At 34.7% G+C, this 15,743-nt stretch overlaps 7 protein-coding genes, 3 non-coding genes and 2 pseudogenes across 10 annotated transcripts; 3 read left to right on the plus strand and 9 right to left on the minus strand.

The window, feature by feature from the left end:
• Positions 1 to 345: 345 nt before the first annotated feature.
• LOC130797909 (photosystem I P700 chlorophyll a apoprotein A1-like) lies at positions 346 to 1,351 on the minus strand. Its single transcript, XM_057660698.1, has one exon. It carries the CDS (start codon positions 961 to 963, stop codon positions 346 to 348), a length of 618 nt encoding a protein of 205 aa, XP_057516681.1. The 5' UTR covers positions 964 to 1,351.
• A 362-nt stretch (positions 1,352 to 1,713) lies between these two features.
• On the minus strand, positions 1,714 to 2,855 carry LOC130798949 (photosystem I assembly protein Ycf3). Its single transcript, XM_057662044.1, has 2 exons — positions 2,628 to 2,855; positions 1,714 to 1,854 (listed from the first exon to the last, which is right to left on the minus strand). The coding sequence occupies exons 1-2, from the start codon at positions 2,853 to 2,855 to the stop codon at positions 1,714 to 1,716; spliced, it is 369 nt and encodes a 122-aa protein (XP_057518027.1).
• A 300-nt stretch (positions 2,856 to 3,155) lies between these two features.
• On the minus strand, positions 3,156 to 3,768 carry LOC130798951 (uncharacterized; annotated as a pseudogene).
• LOC130797910 (30S ribosomal protein S4, chloroplastic-like) lies at positions 3,690 to 5,373 on the minus strand (annotated as a pseudogene).
• On the plus strand, positions 4,165 to 4,251 carry TRNAS-GGA (transfer RNA serine (anticodon GGA)). Its single transcript has one exon. It is a non-coding gene; the product is annotated as a tRNA-Ser (tRNA).
• A 287-nt stretch (positions 5,374 to 5,660) lies between the features above and the next one.
• On the minus strand, positions 5,661 to 5,733 carry TRNAT-UGU (transfer RNA threonine (anticodon UGU)). The gene has a single exon. It is a non-coding gene; the product is annotated as a tRNA-Thr (tRNA).
• A 1,608-nt stretch (positions 5,734 to 7,341) lies between these two features.
• On the plus strand, positions 7,342 to 7,414 carry TRNAF-GAA (transfer RNA phenylalanine (anticodon GAA)). The gene has a single exon. It is a non-coding gene; the product is annotated as a tRNA-Phe (tRNA).
• A 594-nt stretch (positions 7,415 to 8,008) lies between these two features.
• LOC130797911 (NAD(P)H-quinone oxidoreductase subunit J, chloroplastic-like) lies at positions 8,009 to 8,607 on the minus strand. Its single transcript, XM_057660699.1, has one exon. The coding sequence runs from the start codon at positions 8,605 to 8,607 to the stop codon at positions 8,131 to 8,133; it is 477 nt and encodes a 158-aa protein (XP_057516682.1). The 3' UTR covers positions 8,009 to 8,130.
• A 37-nt stretch (positions 8,608 to 8,644) lies between these two features.
• Positions 8,645 to 9,411, minus strand: LOC130797908 (NAD(P)H-quinone oxidoreductase subunit K, chloroplastic). The gene has a single exon (XM_057660697.1). It carries the CDS (start codon positions 9,409 to 9,411, stop codon positions 8,728 to 8,730), a length of 684 nt encoding a protein of 227 aa, XP_057516680.1. The 3' UTR covers positions 8,645 to 8,727.
• A 13-nt stretch (positions 9,412 to 9,424) lies between these two features.
• On the minus strand, positions 9,425 to 9,829 carry LOC130797912 (NAD(P)H-quinone oxidoreductase subunit 3, chloroplastic-like). Its single transcript, XM_057660700.1, is given in 2 exon segments — positions 9,425 to 9,801; positions 9,803 to 9,829. Coding segments are annotated over 2 exon segments (363 nt in total). The 3' UTR covers positions 9,425 to 9,465.
• A 1,296-nt stretch (positions 9,830 to 11,125) lies between these two features.
• LOC130797913 (ATP synthase subunit beta, chloroplastic-like) lies at positions 11,126 to 13,691 on the minus strand. Its single transcript, XM_057660701.1, has 2 exons — positions 12,071 to 13,691; positions 11,126 to 12,005 (listed from the first exon to the last, which is right to left on the minus strand). Exons 1-2 carry the CDS (start codon positions 13,548 to 13,550, stop codon positions 11,653 to 11,655), a joined length of 1,833 nt encoding a protein of 610 aa, XP_057516684.1. The 5' UTR covers positions 13,551 to 13,691; the 3' UTR covers positions 11,126 to 11,652.
• A 398-nt stretch (positions 13,692 to 14,089) lies between these two features.
• Positions 14,090 to 15,723, plus strand: LOC130797907 (ribulose bisphosphate carboxylase large chain-like). Its single transcript, XM_057660696.1, has one exon. The coding sequence runs from the start codon at positions 14,281 to 14,283 to the stop codon at positions 15,706 to 15,708; it is 1,428 nt and encodes a 475-aa protein (XP_057516679.1). The 5' UTR covers positions 14,090 to 14,280; the 3' UTR covers positions 15,709 to 15,723.
• Positions 15,724 to 15,743: the final 20 nt, after the last annotated feature.

The following is a 15,743-nucleotide window of genomic DNA, read 5'->3' on the forward strand; positions in this document are numbered from 1 at the left end:
GAAGTGGTTAGAATTTAAAAGCATTGTAATATGCTAGAAATTACGTGTTAAGTTGCGATTTTAAGGGTTTTTATGCGTTTTTTGACCCTTTTGCGCATAAAGTAGCTCAAACTTGGTTTGTTTTGCACGAAACTTGGCACACAAAACTATTTGTTATATATTATTGTGTTGAAGTGGTTAGAATTTAAAATCATATTCATATGCTAGATTTGCGTGTTAAGTTGCGATTTTAAGGGTTTTTAAGCATTTTTGGCACTTTTGCGCATAATCTTCCAATTATTGGACCAATTGGACCAGAGAATGCGATTGCATTATAAGGTAACAATTGAACTATTAGCAATCGCATTATTGGAACCAAGCCAATTTTGGAGTAGCTTTGTGATAATGGAACCAACCAGCGAAAAGCATTAATGCTGCAAAGACCAATGCGCCAATTGCGGTACAATAAAGTTGTAATTCACTAGTTATTCCAGATGCTCGCCAAAGCTGAAAAAACCCGGAGGTTATTTGTATTCCTCGGAAACCTCCCCCTACATCACAATTCAATATTTCTTGGCCCACTATTGGCCAAACTACTTGGGCACTGGGTCCAATGTTAGTAGGATCGCTTAGCCATGCTTCATAATTCGAAAAACGAGCACCGTGGAAATACATACCACTCAGCCAAAGAAAGATTATGGAGAGTTGACCAAAATGGGCACTAAAAATTTTTCGGGAGATCTCCTCCAAATCACTGGTATGGCTATCGAAATCGTGAGCATCAGCGTGTAGGTTCCAGATCCATGTAGTAGTTTCAGGGCCCTTAGCTATTGTTCTTGAAAAATGACCAGGTCTGGCCCATTCTTCAAACGAAGTTTTTACGGGATCCCTATCTACCAAAATTTTTACTTCTGGTTCCGGCGAACGAATAATCATTGAGTCCTCCTCTTTCCGGACAAGACATACAAAGAGACCTGCCAACATTCAAATAATTGGTGAACCGCTGAGAGATATTTCGAATTTTTTTCTTTCACTTCTATCTCCCATCTCTCTATTTTTTTTTTTTAGTTATTTACTAGAGCAATTATGATCTGAAAGTCGATCCAGGGCAGGTGTTCGGATCTATTATGACATAGACGCGCGGCGCTCAACGGACCTTTTTTGAGATTCGAAAACCTTTTTGGTTTTTTGATTAAGGTAAAAACGATTTTTTTGTCCAATTTAGACTATTCTTATCTCAATTAGAAAGATGGAGCTACTTAATGTTTTACATAGAATAATTAATTATTCTAGATAATTCATAATTCATTATTTTTTATTAATATTAATCTTTTTTGTTTTGAAATTTAGAATTCTTTTTTTATTTTATTATTTATTTTTTTTTTATCATTTATTATATATAGTGGATATATTCGAATTGGATTTTTTTTTAAATATCAAAAAAGAAAATAGATATTTTCTTTTTTGATATTTAAAATAGTAATTTATTTGTATTTGTATGTATTTGTATTGTATTAATAGCCAATAGACGAAAAGAAATAAATCGATTCTGTACTCTATAATATGTATTCTTTATCCCTACGAAATACCAAACAAACTAGAACGATCCGAAAAGGAATATAATGAAATTCTTTGATTGGTGCTTCCTCGAAGAATGTTATTTGACTAATGGACCAAGATGAATTCAAACAAAGGAGAAAAAATTTTAAACTAATAAAAATAAATTTTCTTCTTTTATTCGAAATGCCCCGTGATCTTCAACCAATTATGCGCTTCAATATAATTTCCAGGAGTAAGTGTTATAGCCTGTTTCCAATACTCAGCGGCTTGATCGAACCAAGCCTCCGCAATTTCAGAATCCCCCTGTTGAATGGCCTGTTCACCCCGGTCGGAATAGGAATATGTGGGTCGATTCCTTCCCTTAGAACCGTACTTGAGAGTTTCCTACCTCGTACGGCTCCGCAGTGAATTCTTTTGGTGTCGTTAAACTGAATGAGATTTATTATAGATCTATATACCACTGTTCAGGGGAACCAAAAGATGTTAATCACATGAGTTTCAAACTTTCCTTTTGATTTAATTAACAATCAGTTTCAGTTTTATCTTTTCTCCTACCTGCAGAAAAAAGCATAGGTATTTACTTCTAGCCGTCGTATTTTCCGCAAGGTAACTATCTCGGTTTCATATTGAAAGTTCTATAGAATCTTTGAAAAAGGCTTTATTTCATAAACATAAGTAATAAAGAAAAGACTTACTGTCTTTGGGATTTGATCCTACACCGCCGCTTAATACCTTAGTCTTAGTGGATCGACTCTATTACAGAAGTTAATTCCTAACTTTTCTCTATTTTATATGTAGACATAAGTAAGCAGTTCTTTTCTTAATGTATTGGCAAAAAACCTCATTAATTGATCTTTACGGTGCTTCCTCTCTATTAATTAGATCCGTTTTTTATCCATAGACATAGAAAAAAGTATCTAGGCATGTTTTGACTTCTATTAATATGATAATATGAAGTTTCTTTCTTTGCTACAGCTCAAAGAAATCATCGTTTTCGACGATGCATTTGTAGCGAGCCTTGTTTTCGTATTTACTAGCAGATTTTGTTTTTGTCTTCCCTTTTCTTTCTATAGTGGAGATAGCCGCACGTAATGACAGATCACTGCCATATTATTAAAAGCTTGTGGTAAGAATGGGTTTCGTTCAAGTGCCCTAAAATAATATTCTAAAGCTTTCGTATGTTCTCCATTACTTGTGTGAATAAGGCCTATATTATAGAGTATATAACTTCGATCGTAGGGATCGATTTCTAGTCGCATAGCTTCGTAATAATTCTGTAAAGCTTCCGCATAATTTCCTTCGGATTGATCTGACATCCGTTACGGTCGTTATTCGATTCAAATCAAAGAATCTCCGTTCCAGAACCGTACATGAGATTTTCACCTCATACGGCTCCTCCCTTAATATACATAATGAAAATAAAAAATACATGGAATAATCAAAAAGGGTTAAAACATTCTCATTATGAACTCAGCGGGGCTAGTGTTTTTACAAAAATCTCTAGCCAACCTTCGTGCGCAAGAGCTTTTACTAGAATCGCGTGTCGTCGTACTAAATAGAAAGGATAACTCCAACAATTCCTTTGTCCTCAACGCCTCCTAATTTCCGGGAAATAGTCACTTCAACAGTCTTCGATGGTTCTATGGGTATCCAAAGTACGAACGAGATGGATGTTTGTTGTCCCAACCATTCTTGTTAGTCCCAATCCAGATAAGATACGAAAAGAAAGGGAGTAGGTAAGTAATTTTTAACAAAGCTTTCGTGTTGTTGATTGCTAAGTGTAGTGTTTCTTCCCCTATGCCGCCTATTGGTACTATATTACTAGGAAGTAGGATTGACCTGTAATACAAAACACAAAGGTTACGCCTTTCGCTCAATACTAAAATCGATAACTGAAACATAGTATCTGAGGTTGCATCAATCGGGGATACACGACAGAAGGGATTGTTCTATTTCGAAACTTCACCTTCAACAAGCGTAGGTTTATTTTATTTCTATAATATGGAAGTAAGAATTTTTGTTCTTTATATCCCGAATCGTGTGCCGTTCTCCTAAAACTAGGAACAGCAAAAGGAAATGAAATACTAAAGAAAATCAAATCACACCATCTCTGTAATAAGTAAATGCCTCTTTTTCTCCTGAAGTTGTCGGAATTATTCGTAATAAGATATTGGCCACAATTGAAAAGGTCTTATCAATAAAATTTCCATTTATCCTTGATCTAGGCATAGGTATCAATCCATTCTAAAATTCTTCTCATTCCCTCTTATGGGAAAATGATTACACAAACAAAGGGTTTGTACAGTACAAAATAACATAAAAAGGGATTCATTTCCAAAAATTTCAATAAAGATATATATTTTCTACTATGACTTATACAACTATATCTTATTTATTGGATTCGTTCACAAGAAAAGACTTGCGAGAAAAAATTTTTTTAGAAAAAATTGTCTATTACTATATCGTTATACTATTAACTATTAGTTTATAGTATTGGTGGGTTGGTCGTAGTCGTACCTAGCCAAACCAAAATCGAATAGTAGAGAATAGTAGATATAGTACTAGAAATATGAACATAGGCATGGCTCGCTATTTTCTCAGTTTCTGAGTCATAATCAGTGTGTAGGAGAGATGGCCGAGTGGTTGAAGGAGTAGCATTGGAACTGCTATGTAGGCTTTTGTTTACCGAGGGTTCGAATCCCTCTCTTTCCGTATTTTCACCTAAAACCTAATTAAATTTGCCAACATTCCTAACTGTAACAAATAAAACAACAAGAAATACTCTTATTAGAACATAAGAGTTAGATCCTTCTTTCTATTTCTATTTTTTATATATTTCTTCGATTTCGAATTGCTGTGGTACGTAAAATACTGTTCAAGAGTGGACTATGATACATCAATAGGAAAGTTCACGATGGGATAGAATATATGATTGGGAGAAATATGTATCAAACCCCCGACTTTAAACCTTAAGTCATTTTACTTTGTCGGAAGAAAAGGGCCGAATTGTCCAAACCCCTTGCTTCGGATTTTTTTAGGGCTAGGTCTGACGAGAATAATATTCTACCACTAGTAATTCATTTATTTTCAAACCAACCCACTTACTATCTATTATTTGATTGACTAATCCTTTATACGGGAATGGTTGAAGAGTCAAATGTTTGGGCAATTCCTCCCGGGGGGATGAATCAAGAGAATTTTGAATTAGAACTCTGGATTTTTGTTCATCCCTGGACATAATAGTATCTTGAGGTTTGCAACGATAACTTGGTATATCTACTATACGGCCATTAACTAAAATATGTCTATGGTTAACTAATTGGCGGGCTCCAGGAATAGTCGGAGCCATACCCAATCGAAAAAGTATGTTATCCAAACGCATTTCAAGTAATTGTAGTAAAACCTGACCTGTTGACCCTTTGGCTTTTCAGGCGATACGGACATATTTAAGTAATTGTCTTTCTGTAATACCATAATGAAAACGCAATTTTTGTTTTTCTTCTAAACGAATACGATATTGAGATCTTTTCCCGGAACGTGATTGGTTTCTAAGATCACTTCCGGCTCTAGGCCTTTTATTAGTTAGTCCAGGTAAAGCCCCTAGACGGCGTATTTTTTTGAAATGAGGCCCTCGGTAACGCGACATAAAGACTCCTTTCTTTATTTCTTTTCTTTAATTTCTATTTATATAATTTATATATATATTCCATATGACAAAAAAACCTAAGTTAAAACTGAACTAAATGATAAATGAAACGAAATCCCCTGAAGTATTGTATTACAATGAATAATGAAATGGATTGTATATACATCATATATGAACCTTTTTATATATTATATATTTTGTATTATAAGTAAAAAAAAAGAAAAGAAAGAGTTTTTTCTGATTTGTTCGGCCGAGATTGACCCCTCTTCTTTTCCTTTTTCTTTTATTTAGAGTTAGAAGTTTCTATAACATAATAGATCGTTTTGAAGAAGAAAAAGGCACCCTTATTCTTTTCTTTGTTCTTCGATTTCAAAAAAAAAATATATATATATTTAGATATATATATAAATAGAATAAATATAGATATAATATAAAGAATAAAAAGATTGAACAAATACAACTAAAAATAGAGAAAAGCCAGCTATCGGAATCGAACCGATGACCATCGCATTACAAATGCGATGCTCTAACCTCTGAGCTAAGCGGGCTCACATAAATTCTACATGCACTGGAATTAAATAAACTATATTTTATTTTAGGCTTATTCATTTTTATTCTTTTATGATACGAATTTCAAATAACTATTTGAAATAAAAAAAATAGAAATATTCAATTTAGTTTATTTCTCTCTATGTATATTCTATTTTGTGTCTAGAACAAGTAGATTTAGAAATTATATGAAATTCTATTTCTCTTTTTAATTTAGTAGAGCTATGAATTTTCAAATTCATTTCAAAATCGAAATACAAAAATTAGAATCGATAAAGATTAACTTTGAATCTTAATAAGCTATTCTTCTGCTTTCATTTATAGACTATCATCAAAAAAAAAGAATCGACCCTTTGAGTATTCAAAATTGTATGGCAAAATCAACGGGGAATAGGATATAATATGGTATATATACATCTATATTGAATTGTAGTTACAGAAATGATAGAATCATTTCTGATTAGACCAAAAAAAAGTCAAATATAGACTTCCGATAGAGATGAAAGAAGATAGACAAAAAATTTTTGGTTTATAGTAATTCATATAAAATCTCATGAATTCGATGGTTCCGACCGAAATGAAAGAAAAAAAATAAAATAAAGGGGAAGGACATCACCCTGAGATCCTAATCTTAAAAAAATCTTAAAAAAAAGGGGGATATGGCGAAATCGGTAGACGCTACGGACTTAATTGGCTTGAGCCTTAGTATGGAGACCTACTAAGTGAAAACTTTCAAATTCAGAGAAACCCTGGAATTAATAAAAATGGGTAATCCTGAGCCAACTCCTTTTTCAAAAGTAAAAAAAAAAAAAAATAAGGATTCAGAAAGCAAGAATAAAAAAAAGGATAGGTGCAGAGACTCAAAGGAAGCTGTTCTAACAAATGGAGTTGATTATGCTGGGTTGTTCGAAGAATTCTTCCGTCGAAATTCCTGATTAATGGCACTTCGAATCTATTCTGTATTTCTATTTTTAGAATTTTTAGATATTTCTGATTTCGAGATAATATAGAATATGAAATTTTCTAGAAATAAAAATGAAAAAATGGAAGAATTTTTTTGACTCTATTTCAAGTTGAAAAAAGAATCAAATATTCATCAAATCAATCACTCCATAGTCTGATAGATCTTTCTTTGAAAGAACCGGTTAATCGGTTACTCGGACGAGAATAAAGATAGAGTCCCATTATACATGTCAATACTGACAACAATGAAATTTATAGTACGAGGAAAATCCGTCGACTTTAAAAATCGTGAGGGTTCAAGTCCCTCTATCCCCAAAAGCTTTTTGACTCCCTAACTAGTTATCTTTTTTTTTCTTTTCAAAATGGATCTGGACGGAAGTGTTTTTCTCTTATAACAAGTCTTGTGATATATATGATAGACATACAAATGGATATCTTTGAACAAGGAGTACTCATTTGAGTGATTCACAATTCATATGATTACTCATAATAATCAAATTATAGACAAATTTCGAATTGGAAAAACAAAGAGATTTCGATACCTAGATAAGACTTTGTAATAACTTTCGTCCTTTTTTTAATTGACATAGACCCAAGTTATCGAGTAAAATGAGAAGATAATGCACCAGAAGGGTGAATGAATGGCCGGGATAGCTCAGTTGGTAGAGCAGAGGACTGAAAATCCTCGTGTCACTAGTTCAAATCTGGTTCTTGGCACATACCTTTTGTATGAGTATATATAATATATTCTACAAATTAACCAATACGGATTGATATACATATTCATTACTAGTCGAGATCATGACACGTACATAAGTTATTTAGCTAGTTATCGCCCAAGATACCCCACCTATCCCTAAAAAAAAAATAGATGGATCCAAAGTTTTTAAAAGTAAAATGAAAATAACGAATTTTTTTATGTTTTCGATTTTTTTTATTTGTTCATATTGTGTTTACTCTCAGACAAAATGCATATTAATACTTCATACATATTCCAAATATTCAAAAAAAGTTGAAACACTCAAATAAAAATAGAGTCTCGAAGAGTTAAAGGATGACGATAAATAAGAATTATCTTAGATAAATTCCAAATAGAATCAGATTCCCTTTGGTATATATTTCTTGATTTCCTAATAATATACGAATTTATAGGTATAGGACTTTATGACCCCTCTAAGTAAGTAATTGATGGATACGCGGTACAAAGTTCATAATACATAACTTTTTAGTTCATTCTATCGGTTCTTAGCTCATCCAAAAGAAAACTTTTTCAAATCTCAATGTATTCGTGACTTGTCTTTTATTTTTTTATCTATCCATATTCCATATATAGAATACCTGCGGGACATCAGTTACTCTATTTAATCTAGAGCAGAACATATATAATATAAAAAGTCTTTATGTCGTAGAAGTGAAAATAAATTCCTTACCATTCAATAAGCATCTTGTATTTCATAAAAATTGGGGACAATATAATCCTTAAGTAGGGGCCATCCTATCCAACTTTCAGGCATTAAAATACGTTTCAAGCGTGGATGATTATCATAGGAGATTCCCAACATATCATAAGATTCCCGTTCTTGAAAATCCGCGCTTTTCCAAACCCAGAAAACGGACGGAATTCTAGGATTCCTCCTTGAAGCAAATACTTTTATGCATACTTCTTCTGGTTGATCCACACCGTATTCTATTCTCGTAAGATGATACACACTAGCTAACAGCCCGCCTGGTGCTACATCATAAGCACATTGAGAACGTAAATAATTGTAACCATATACATATAAAATAACAGCAATAGAATGCCAATCTTCGGGCTTTATTTGTAAAGTCTCTATTCCTTGGTAATCGAAGCCCAAAGATCTATGAACTAGCCCGTGTTTGACTAGCCAAGCAGACAAACGACCCTGCATCTTGTTTATATCTCCTTCCTTTTTTGTATAAATATTTTACATTGACTTTAACGATACGATGAGATTTATCAAAATTGACTTGCTGCTTACAATTCCAAAAACAAAAAAAAAGAATCCTGTTTAATTCACTAATTCATGGGAAGATGATGAGCTTTTGTACTTGAAAAATGTTTCATGAGGAATCTCGGAAGTAGATCGAATTTTATATTTATAAAGCAATTCTTGATCATAATTTCCGGTATGAATGCTACGCTCAACACGAAACTTGTGATTGATAGTAAAACATCGATTCTTCTGTTGAGACTTAATTCTATCTTCATAGATTTCCCGAGATATTTTTTTACGAAGTTTTGTTATAGCATCTATAACTGCTTCTGGTTTAGGGGGGCAGCCCGGCAAATAGACATCCACAGGAATTAGTTTATCGACCCCTCGAACAGTACTATAAGAATCGGTACTGAACATCCCTCCTGTAATTGTACATGCTCCCATAGCAATAACATATTTTGGTTCAGGCATTTGCTCATATAATCTCACTAAAGAAGGTGCCATTTTCATTGTTACGGTACCTGCTGTTAAAATTAGATCCGCTTGTCTAGGGCTCGATCTGGGTACCAGTCCATAACGATCAAAGTCGAATCGCGAGCCTATTAATGAAGCAAATTCAATGAAGCAACAACTGGTACCATAGAGAAGCGGCCATAAACTCGAGAGCCTTGACCAATTTGAAAGATCATTTGATGTAGTTGAAATAACTGAATTTTGGGCTATTCGATCAAGTAGTGGAAACTCAATGGAATTCATAACTGTTTCAATCTTTTTTTTTTTTTTTTTTTTTATTGTCGGAATATTCGGGGATTAAGACCATTCCAATGCTCCCTTTCGCCATGCATAAACTAAACCAACAATTAGGATAAGCACGAAAATTAAAGCTTCTATAAATACGGATACATCCAATATATCAAAACTCATTGCCCATGGATAAAGAAAAACGGTTTCAACATCAAAAACAACAAAAACTAGCGCAAACATATAATAACGGATTCGAAATTGTAACCAAGCATCCCCCATAGGTTCTATACCGTATTCATAAGTTGAAAGTTTCTCGGGTCCTTTGCTATTCGGAGCTAAAATTCCGGAAACTAGAAATGCTAAAATAGGAATAACACTTGATATTATTAAAAATGCCCAAAAAAATATCATATTCATAAAGTAGAAACATAGACGGACTCCTTATGAATGTGGAAAATATGTCGAATTAGTTGATTCGAATTGGAATTCTCAAATTATCTATAACTCTAACTCTTTTAGTTAAAACAACAATTTATTTTGAGTGAACCGCCTAACCAACCGAGTTACGTTTGTTTACTGCGGGATGTGTTTCGTTTCAAGAGTGATTGACTCGAATCTTATTTCTGTTTTGTTTTCCATTCCACTTGTAATTTTTATTCTATATTATAGAATTATTCTATTGTTCTTATCTTATATATACAAATAAAACTTTCTCACTTTCACCTCGATTTTATATAACTAAAGAAAGAAAAGATTGAACCGGAAAAAAATCATAATTCAATTTGGAATTTTTTTCTTTCTTTCCGCTTTTTTTATTTATATTATTTATATATTATTTATAATAGAGAATTCTCGTGTAAGAGAATGTTGAAGAATTTCGATTTTAGAATTGGAATTATGTTGGTATAGTTTATTTAATTCTAATTCCGACAGAGTATTTCTATTGATTGTATAAGGAAAGAAAAGACTAATTGTTTTGCGCTTTGATAGGTAAGGTATATAAAGACAAAAAGTCTCTTTGCCGATGAAACGTTGGCAAAGAGACTTTTTCAAACCGAGGCTTGGATACAAATTAAATTCTATTAAACAAATCATATCACAGTTAAATAGGGTGTTCCTCGATCTATTTATTCCATTCAATTATAGTTGATTAGGTTGGAATGAATTATTAATATTCATTCGCTAGTATATAAATTTACTAGGGCTATACGGACTCGAACCGTAGAACTTCTCGGTAAAACAGATCAAACTTATTATTCGCAAAATGATTTGAACTGTTTCAAAGACCCAACATGCATTTTTTTTTGCATTGGGCTCTTTCATTAACTGAGATAAATACCAGTTAGTCCACCATATTTTTTCTTGATAGAAAGAAAATGGTTCCATGTGCTCCGATTCATTTTTTATTTGAATTTTGATTCAAAAGCACTACCAAAGTGTTTCAAAGAAGAGTTATATTGACGTAGGTCTGCCTTTGGCCTAGATCAATTGAAAAATTAAATGGAGTCTCTATCGTTCGGATTAACGAATCCAATATGAAACTTCATACACCTTAAAGTTCATAGGACGAAAAGAGATTTTTTGAGGCCCTTATACTCATTATGCCTAGCATTTAATAGGCTGGGTATTTACCCTATCAATATCTCAAATCAATAATGGGTTCTGTTTGGTAATGGTAACTAAACGGACACTTAACTTAAATCGGACCAAACTAGAACTTATTGTCAGGCTATTGTTCTCTTGTTTTGTTTCCTATAAAGTCATAGAGTAAGACATCGATTTATCAAAAAGATTAATTCTTTTGATTGCATGATGGACTCCCCTGAAAAACATTGGCGCGCGTGTAAACGAGGTGCTCTACCAACTGAGCTATAGCCCTTGTACTTATGCTCCCTATTTTAGCATGTAGATAATTTCTTGTCAAGATAAATATTCCACGATCCAACATCATAGTTCTTTGATCTGTTTAATTAATATTGCTTAATAAGCAATATTGGATTTATAATCTATCTATCTGATAGTTATATTTAGTTCTCTTTGGAATGATAAAATACCTACTTAACTCAGCGGTTAGAGTACTGCTTTCATACGGCGGGAGTCATTGGTTCAAATCCAATAGTAGGTAAAACTTATTAGATACCCTCGATTCGGGGTATCTAATAAATTTTTCTATTTCTTTTTTTTTTGTTGCATTCTATATATAGATTCTACCGACAAGGGAACTTCTTTTGATTATTCGGACGCACCAACAGCTTACGAAATTGTATTGCGAACCTCTACTCGTGTCCTAGCTCGTCTGAGAGCTAGATTTGCTTCAATTAATTGTCTCTTTCCTTCCGCCTTCTTCAAGTTAGCTTCTGCTATTTCAAGAGTTTCCTGAGCTTCTTGTGGATCAATGTCACTACCCTTCTCAGCATCATTTACTAAAATAGTAATCTGATTATTGCTTATTCTAGCAAAACCGCCCATCAGAGCCATTGTTGACCATTGGTCGTCAAGGCCTAACATTCTTAAAACACCTATATCTACGGCTGTCGCAGTAGCGGCATGGTCTTTTAATACGCCGATTTGGCCACTATTAGTAGATAAAATGATTGCTTTTACTTGTGAATTCCAAACACTTCGATTAGGAGTCAGTACACAAAGATTTAAGGTCATTTCTTTAATTTGCTCTCCATTTCTAAGTTTATAGCTTTCGTGGTAGCTTCATCGATGTTACCTACCAAATAAAAGGCTTGTTCGGGAAGACCATCTAATTCTCCGGAAAGAATTAATTGAAATCCTCTAATTGTTTCTGCTAGGCCAACATATTTTCCTGGAGAGCCTGTAAATACTTCTGCTACGAAAAAGGGTTGTGATAAGAAACGCTCAATTTTTCGTGCTCTTTCTACAGTTAAACGATCTTCTTCAGATAATTCGTCCAATCCAAGGATAGCGATAATATCTTGAAGTTCTTTGTAACGTTGTAAGGTTTGCTTAACTCTTTGCGCAATTTCATAATGTTCCTCGCCAACGATCCTAGGTTGGAGCATAGTTGACGTTGAATCTAACGGATCCACCGCTGGATAGATCCCTTTGGCCGCCAATCCTCTTGATAGTACGGTAGTAGCATCTAAATGTGCAAATGTCGTGGCAGGAGCGGGGTCGGTCAAATCGTCTGCAGGTACATAAACTGCTTGAATCGAAGTTATGGAACCTTCTTTTGTAGAAGTAATTCTTTCCTGTAACGAGCCCATTTCGGTACTAAGAGTAGGTTGATAGCCCACAGCGGAAGGCATTGTACCCAATAAGGCAGATACTTCAGATCCTGCTTGGACGAAACGGAAGATATTGTCGATAAATAAAAGTACGTCTTGCTCATTAACATCTCGGAAATATTCCGCCATAGTTAGGGCAGTTAACCCAACTCTCATACGTGCCCCCGGCGGTTCATTCATTTGACCATAGACTAAAGCCACTTTTGACTCTGCAATATTTTGTTCATTGATAACTCCGGATTCTTTCATTTCCATGTAAAGATTATTTCCTTCACGAGTACGTTCACCTACTCCGCCAAATACGGATACGCCCCCATGAGCTTTTGCAATGTTGTTGATCAATTCCATAATGAGTACTGTTTTACCCACTCCTGCTCCCCCAAACAGTCCTATTTTTCCTCCACGGCGATAAGGAGCTAAAAGATCTACCACTTTAATTCCGGTTTCAAAAATAGACAATTTTGTATCTAACTGTGTAAAGGCGGGCGCATATCTATGAATAGGAGATGTTGTGCTGGTGTCTACGGGACCTAAATTATCAACAGGTTCCCCAAGCACGTTAAAAATTCGTCCGAGAGTCGTGCCGCCGACTGGAACACTTAAAGGAGCTCCTGTGTCAATAACTTCCATTCCTCGTGTTAGACCATCTGTAGCACTCATAGCTACAGCCCTAACTCGATTATTTCCTAATAACTGTTGTACCTCACAAGTCACATTAATTGGTTGACCACTAGTATCTCGACCCTTAACTACTAGAGCATTGTAAATATTGGGCATCTTGCCTGGAGAAAAAGCTACGTCCAGGACCGGACCAATAATTTGAGCGATACGCCCCAGGTTTTTTTTTTCAAGCGTGGAAACCCTAGAACCAGAAGTAGTAGGATTGATTGTCATAATATTATAGTTAAAATATGTCGAAATTTTTTGCGAAAATGAAAATTATCGAATCCAAAAAAAAAAATGTCCGATAGCAAGTTGATCGATTAATTAAATAAGAAATAGGAGTTAGCAATCCATTTTGTTGGTACCATCCAAACGAATCAAATTCAACCCCACCTATTTTCAAAATATCAAATAAATGGATGACCAAAAATCCTGAGAAAGTCTTTTATTTGCCTATCATTCTAGACAATACTTTCTATATTATCTACAGAAATCGAACCCGAACTCTAAACTTTATTTTTTTTTATGATTCATTATTTCTATCGAACTGGGACCTAGTTCGTATTTAGTATATAGATTTATGTCTAGCCTTTTCATGATGGAATTCCGCATATTTTCACATCTAGGATATACATATCAACATATACCCCTGTCAAGGGTAAATTTCGAATTATTTAATTCGTTCCATTTAAATGGGGACAAAGGGGTTAATAAATTAGAAACCTAAAGAACAACTGTTACGGTTGGGTTGCGCCATATATATGAAAGAGTATACAATAATGATGTATTTGGCGAATCAAATACATGGTCTATTAACGAACCATTTTGATTAGTTGATAATATTAATTGAGAATTTTATGAAAGATTCTTGTAAAAGGTTTTCTTAAGGCCGAATTTATGTCGAGTAGACCTTGTTGCTTTGTTGTAAAAAATTTAAAATTGAATTTGTAGGGAGGGACTTATGTCACCACAAACAGAGACTAAAGCAAGTGTTGGATTTAAAGCTGGTGTTAAAGATTACCGATTGACTTATTATACTCCTGAGTATGAAACCCTAGATACTAATATCTTGGCAGCATTCCGAGTAACTCCTCAACCTGGAGTTCCACCTGAAGAAGCGGGGGCTGCAGTAGCTGCCGAATCTTTTACTGGTACATGGAAAAGTGTATGGACCGACGGACTTACCAGTCTTGATCGTTACAAAGGACGATGCTACAACATCGAGCCCGTTGCTGGAGAAGAAAATCAATATATTTGTTATGTAGCGTATCCTTTAGACCTTTTTGAAGAAGGTTCTGTTACTAACATGTTTACTTCCATTGTGGGTAACGTATTTGGGTTCAAAGCTTTGCGTGCTCTACGTTTGGAAGATTTGCGAATCCCTGTTGCTTATGTCAAAACATTCCAAGGCCCGCCTCACGGTATCCAGGTTGAAAGAGATAAATTGAACAAGTATGGTCGTCCCCTATTGGGATGCACTATTAAACCCAAATTGGGGTTATCCGCTAAAAACTATGGTCGAGCATGTTATGAATGTCTTCGTGGTGGACTTGATTTTACCAAAGATGATGAAAACGTGAATTCCCAGCCGTTCATGCGTTGGAGAGACCGTTTCCTATTTTGTGCCGAAGCTATTTATAAATCACAAGCCGAAACAGGTGAAATCAAAGGGCATTATTTGAATGCTACCGCAGGTACTTGCGAAGAAATGATAAAAAGAGCTGTATTTGCTAGAGAGTTGGGAGTTCCAATCGTAATGCATGACTACTTAACAGGTGGATTCACTGCAAATACTAGCTTGTCTCAGTATTGCCGAGACAATGGTCTACTTCTTCACATCCACCGTGCAATGCACGCAGTTATTGATAGACAGAAGAATCATGGTATGCACTTCCGTGTACTAGCTAAAGCGTTACGTCTGTCTGGTGGAGACCATATTCATTCTGGTACCGTAGTAGGTAAGCTTGAAGGGGAAAGAGATATTACTTTAGGCTTTGTTGATTTACTACGTGATGATTATACTGAAAAAGACAGAAGTCGCGGTATCTTTTTCACTCAATCTTGGGTTTCCACACCTGGTGTTCTTCCTGTTGCTTCAGAAGGTATTCATGTTTGGCATATGCCTGCTCTAACCGAAATCTTCGGGGATGATTCTGTACTACAGTTTGGTGGAGGAACTTTAGGACACCCTTGGGGGAATGCACCGGGTGCTGTAGCGAATCGAGTAGCTCTAGAAGCATGTGTACAAGCTCGTAATGAGGGACGTGACCTTGCTCGCGAGGGTAATACAGTTATTCGTGAAGCTTCTAAATGGAGTCCTGAACTAGCTGCTGCTTGTGAAGTATGGAAGGAAATCAAATTTGAATTCCCGACAATGGATACAATTTAGTCTAAGTCATTAATGTTCGGTCTCTTAATTGAATT

The sequence above is a fragment of the Amaranthus tricolor genome, chromosome 13 (genome assembly GCF_026212465.1).
Source record: "Amaranthus tricolor cultivar Red isolate AtriRed21 chromosome 13, ASM2621246v1, whole genome shotgun sequence".
NCBI lineage: Eukaryota > Viridiplantae > Streptophyta > Magnoliopsida > Caryophyllales > Amaranthaceae > Amaranthus > Amaranthus tricolor.

What these genes read in the sequence shown, in the direction of transcription:
- LOC130797908 (XM_057660697.1), bottom strand. Translation starts at nt 9,411, where the DNA reads ATGAATTCCATTGAGTTTCCACTACTTGATCGAATAGCCCAAAATTCA.
- LOC130797909 (XM_057660698.1), bottom strand. Translation starts at nt 963, where the DNA reads ATGTTGGCAGGTCTCTTTGTATGTCTTGTCCGGAAAGAGGAGGACTCA.
- LOC130797913 (XM_057660701.1), bottom strand. Translation starts at nt 13,550, where the DNA reads ATGACAATCAATCCTACTACTTCTGGTTCTAGGGTTTCCACGCTTGAA. An exon ending in TATAAACTTAGAAATGGAGA is followed by an intron (nt 12,006 to 12,070) that starts GCAAATTAAAGA and finishes TTTGGAATTCAC; the next exon opens with AAGTAAAAGCAATCATTTTA.
- LOC130797907 (XM_057660696.1), top strand. Translation starts at nt 14,281, where the DNA reads ATGTCACCACAAACAGAGACTAAAGCAAGTGTTGGATTTAAAGCTGGT.
- LOC130798949 (XM_057662044.1), bottom strand. Translation starts at nt 2,855, where the DNA reads ATGTCAGATCAATCCGAAGGAAATTATGCGGAAGCTTTACAGAATTAT. An exon ending in TGGCAGTGATCTGTCATTAC is followed by an intron (nt 1,855 to 2,627) that starts GTGCGGCTATCT and finishes CGGGGTGAACAG; the next exon opens with GCCATTCAACAGGGGGATTC.
- LOC130797911 (XM_057660699.1), bottom strand. Translation starts at nt 8,607, where the DNA reads ATGCAGGGTCGTTTGTCTGCTTGGCTAGTCAAACACGGGCTAGTTCAT.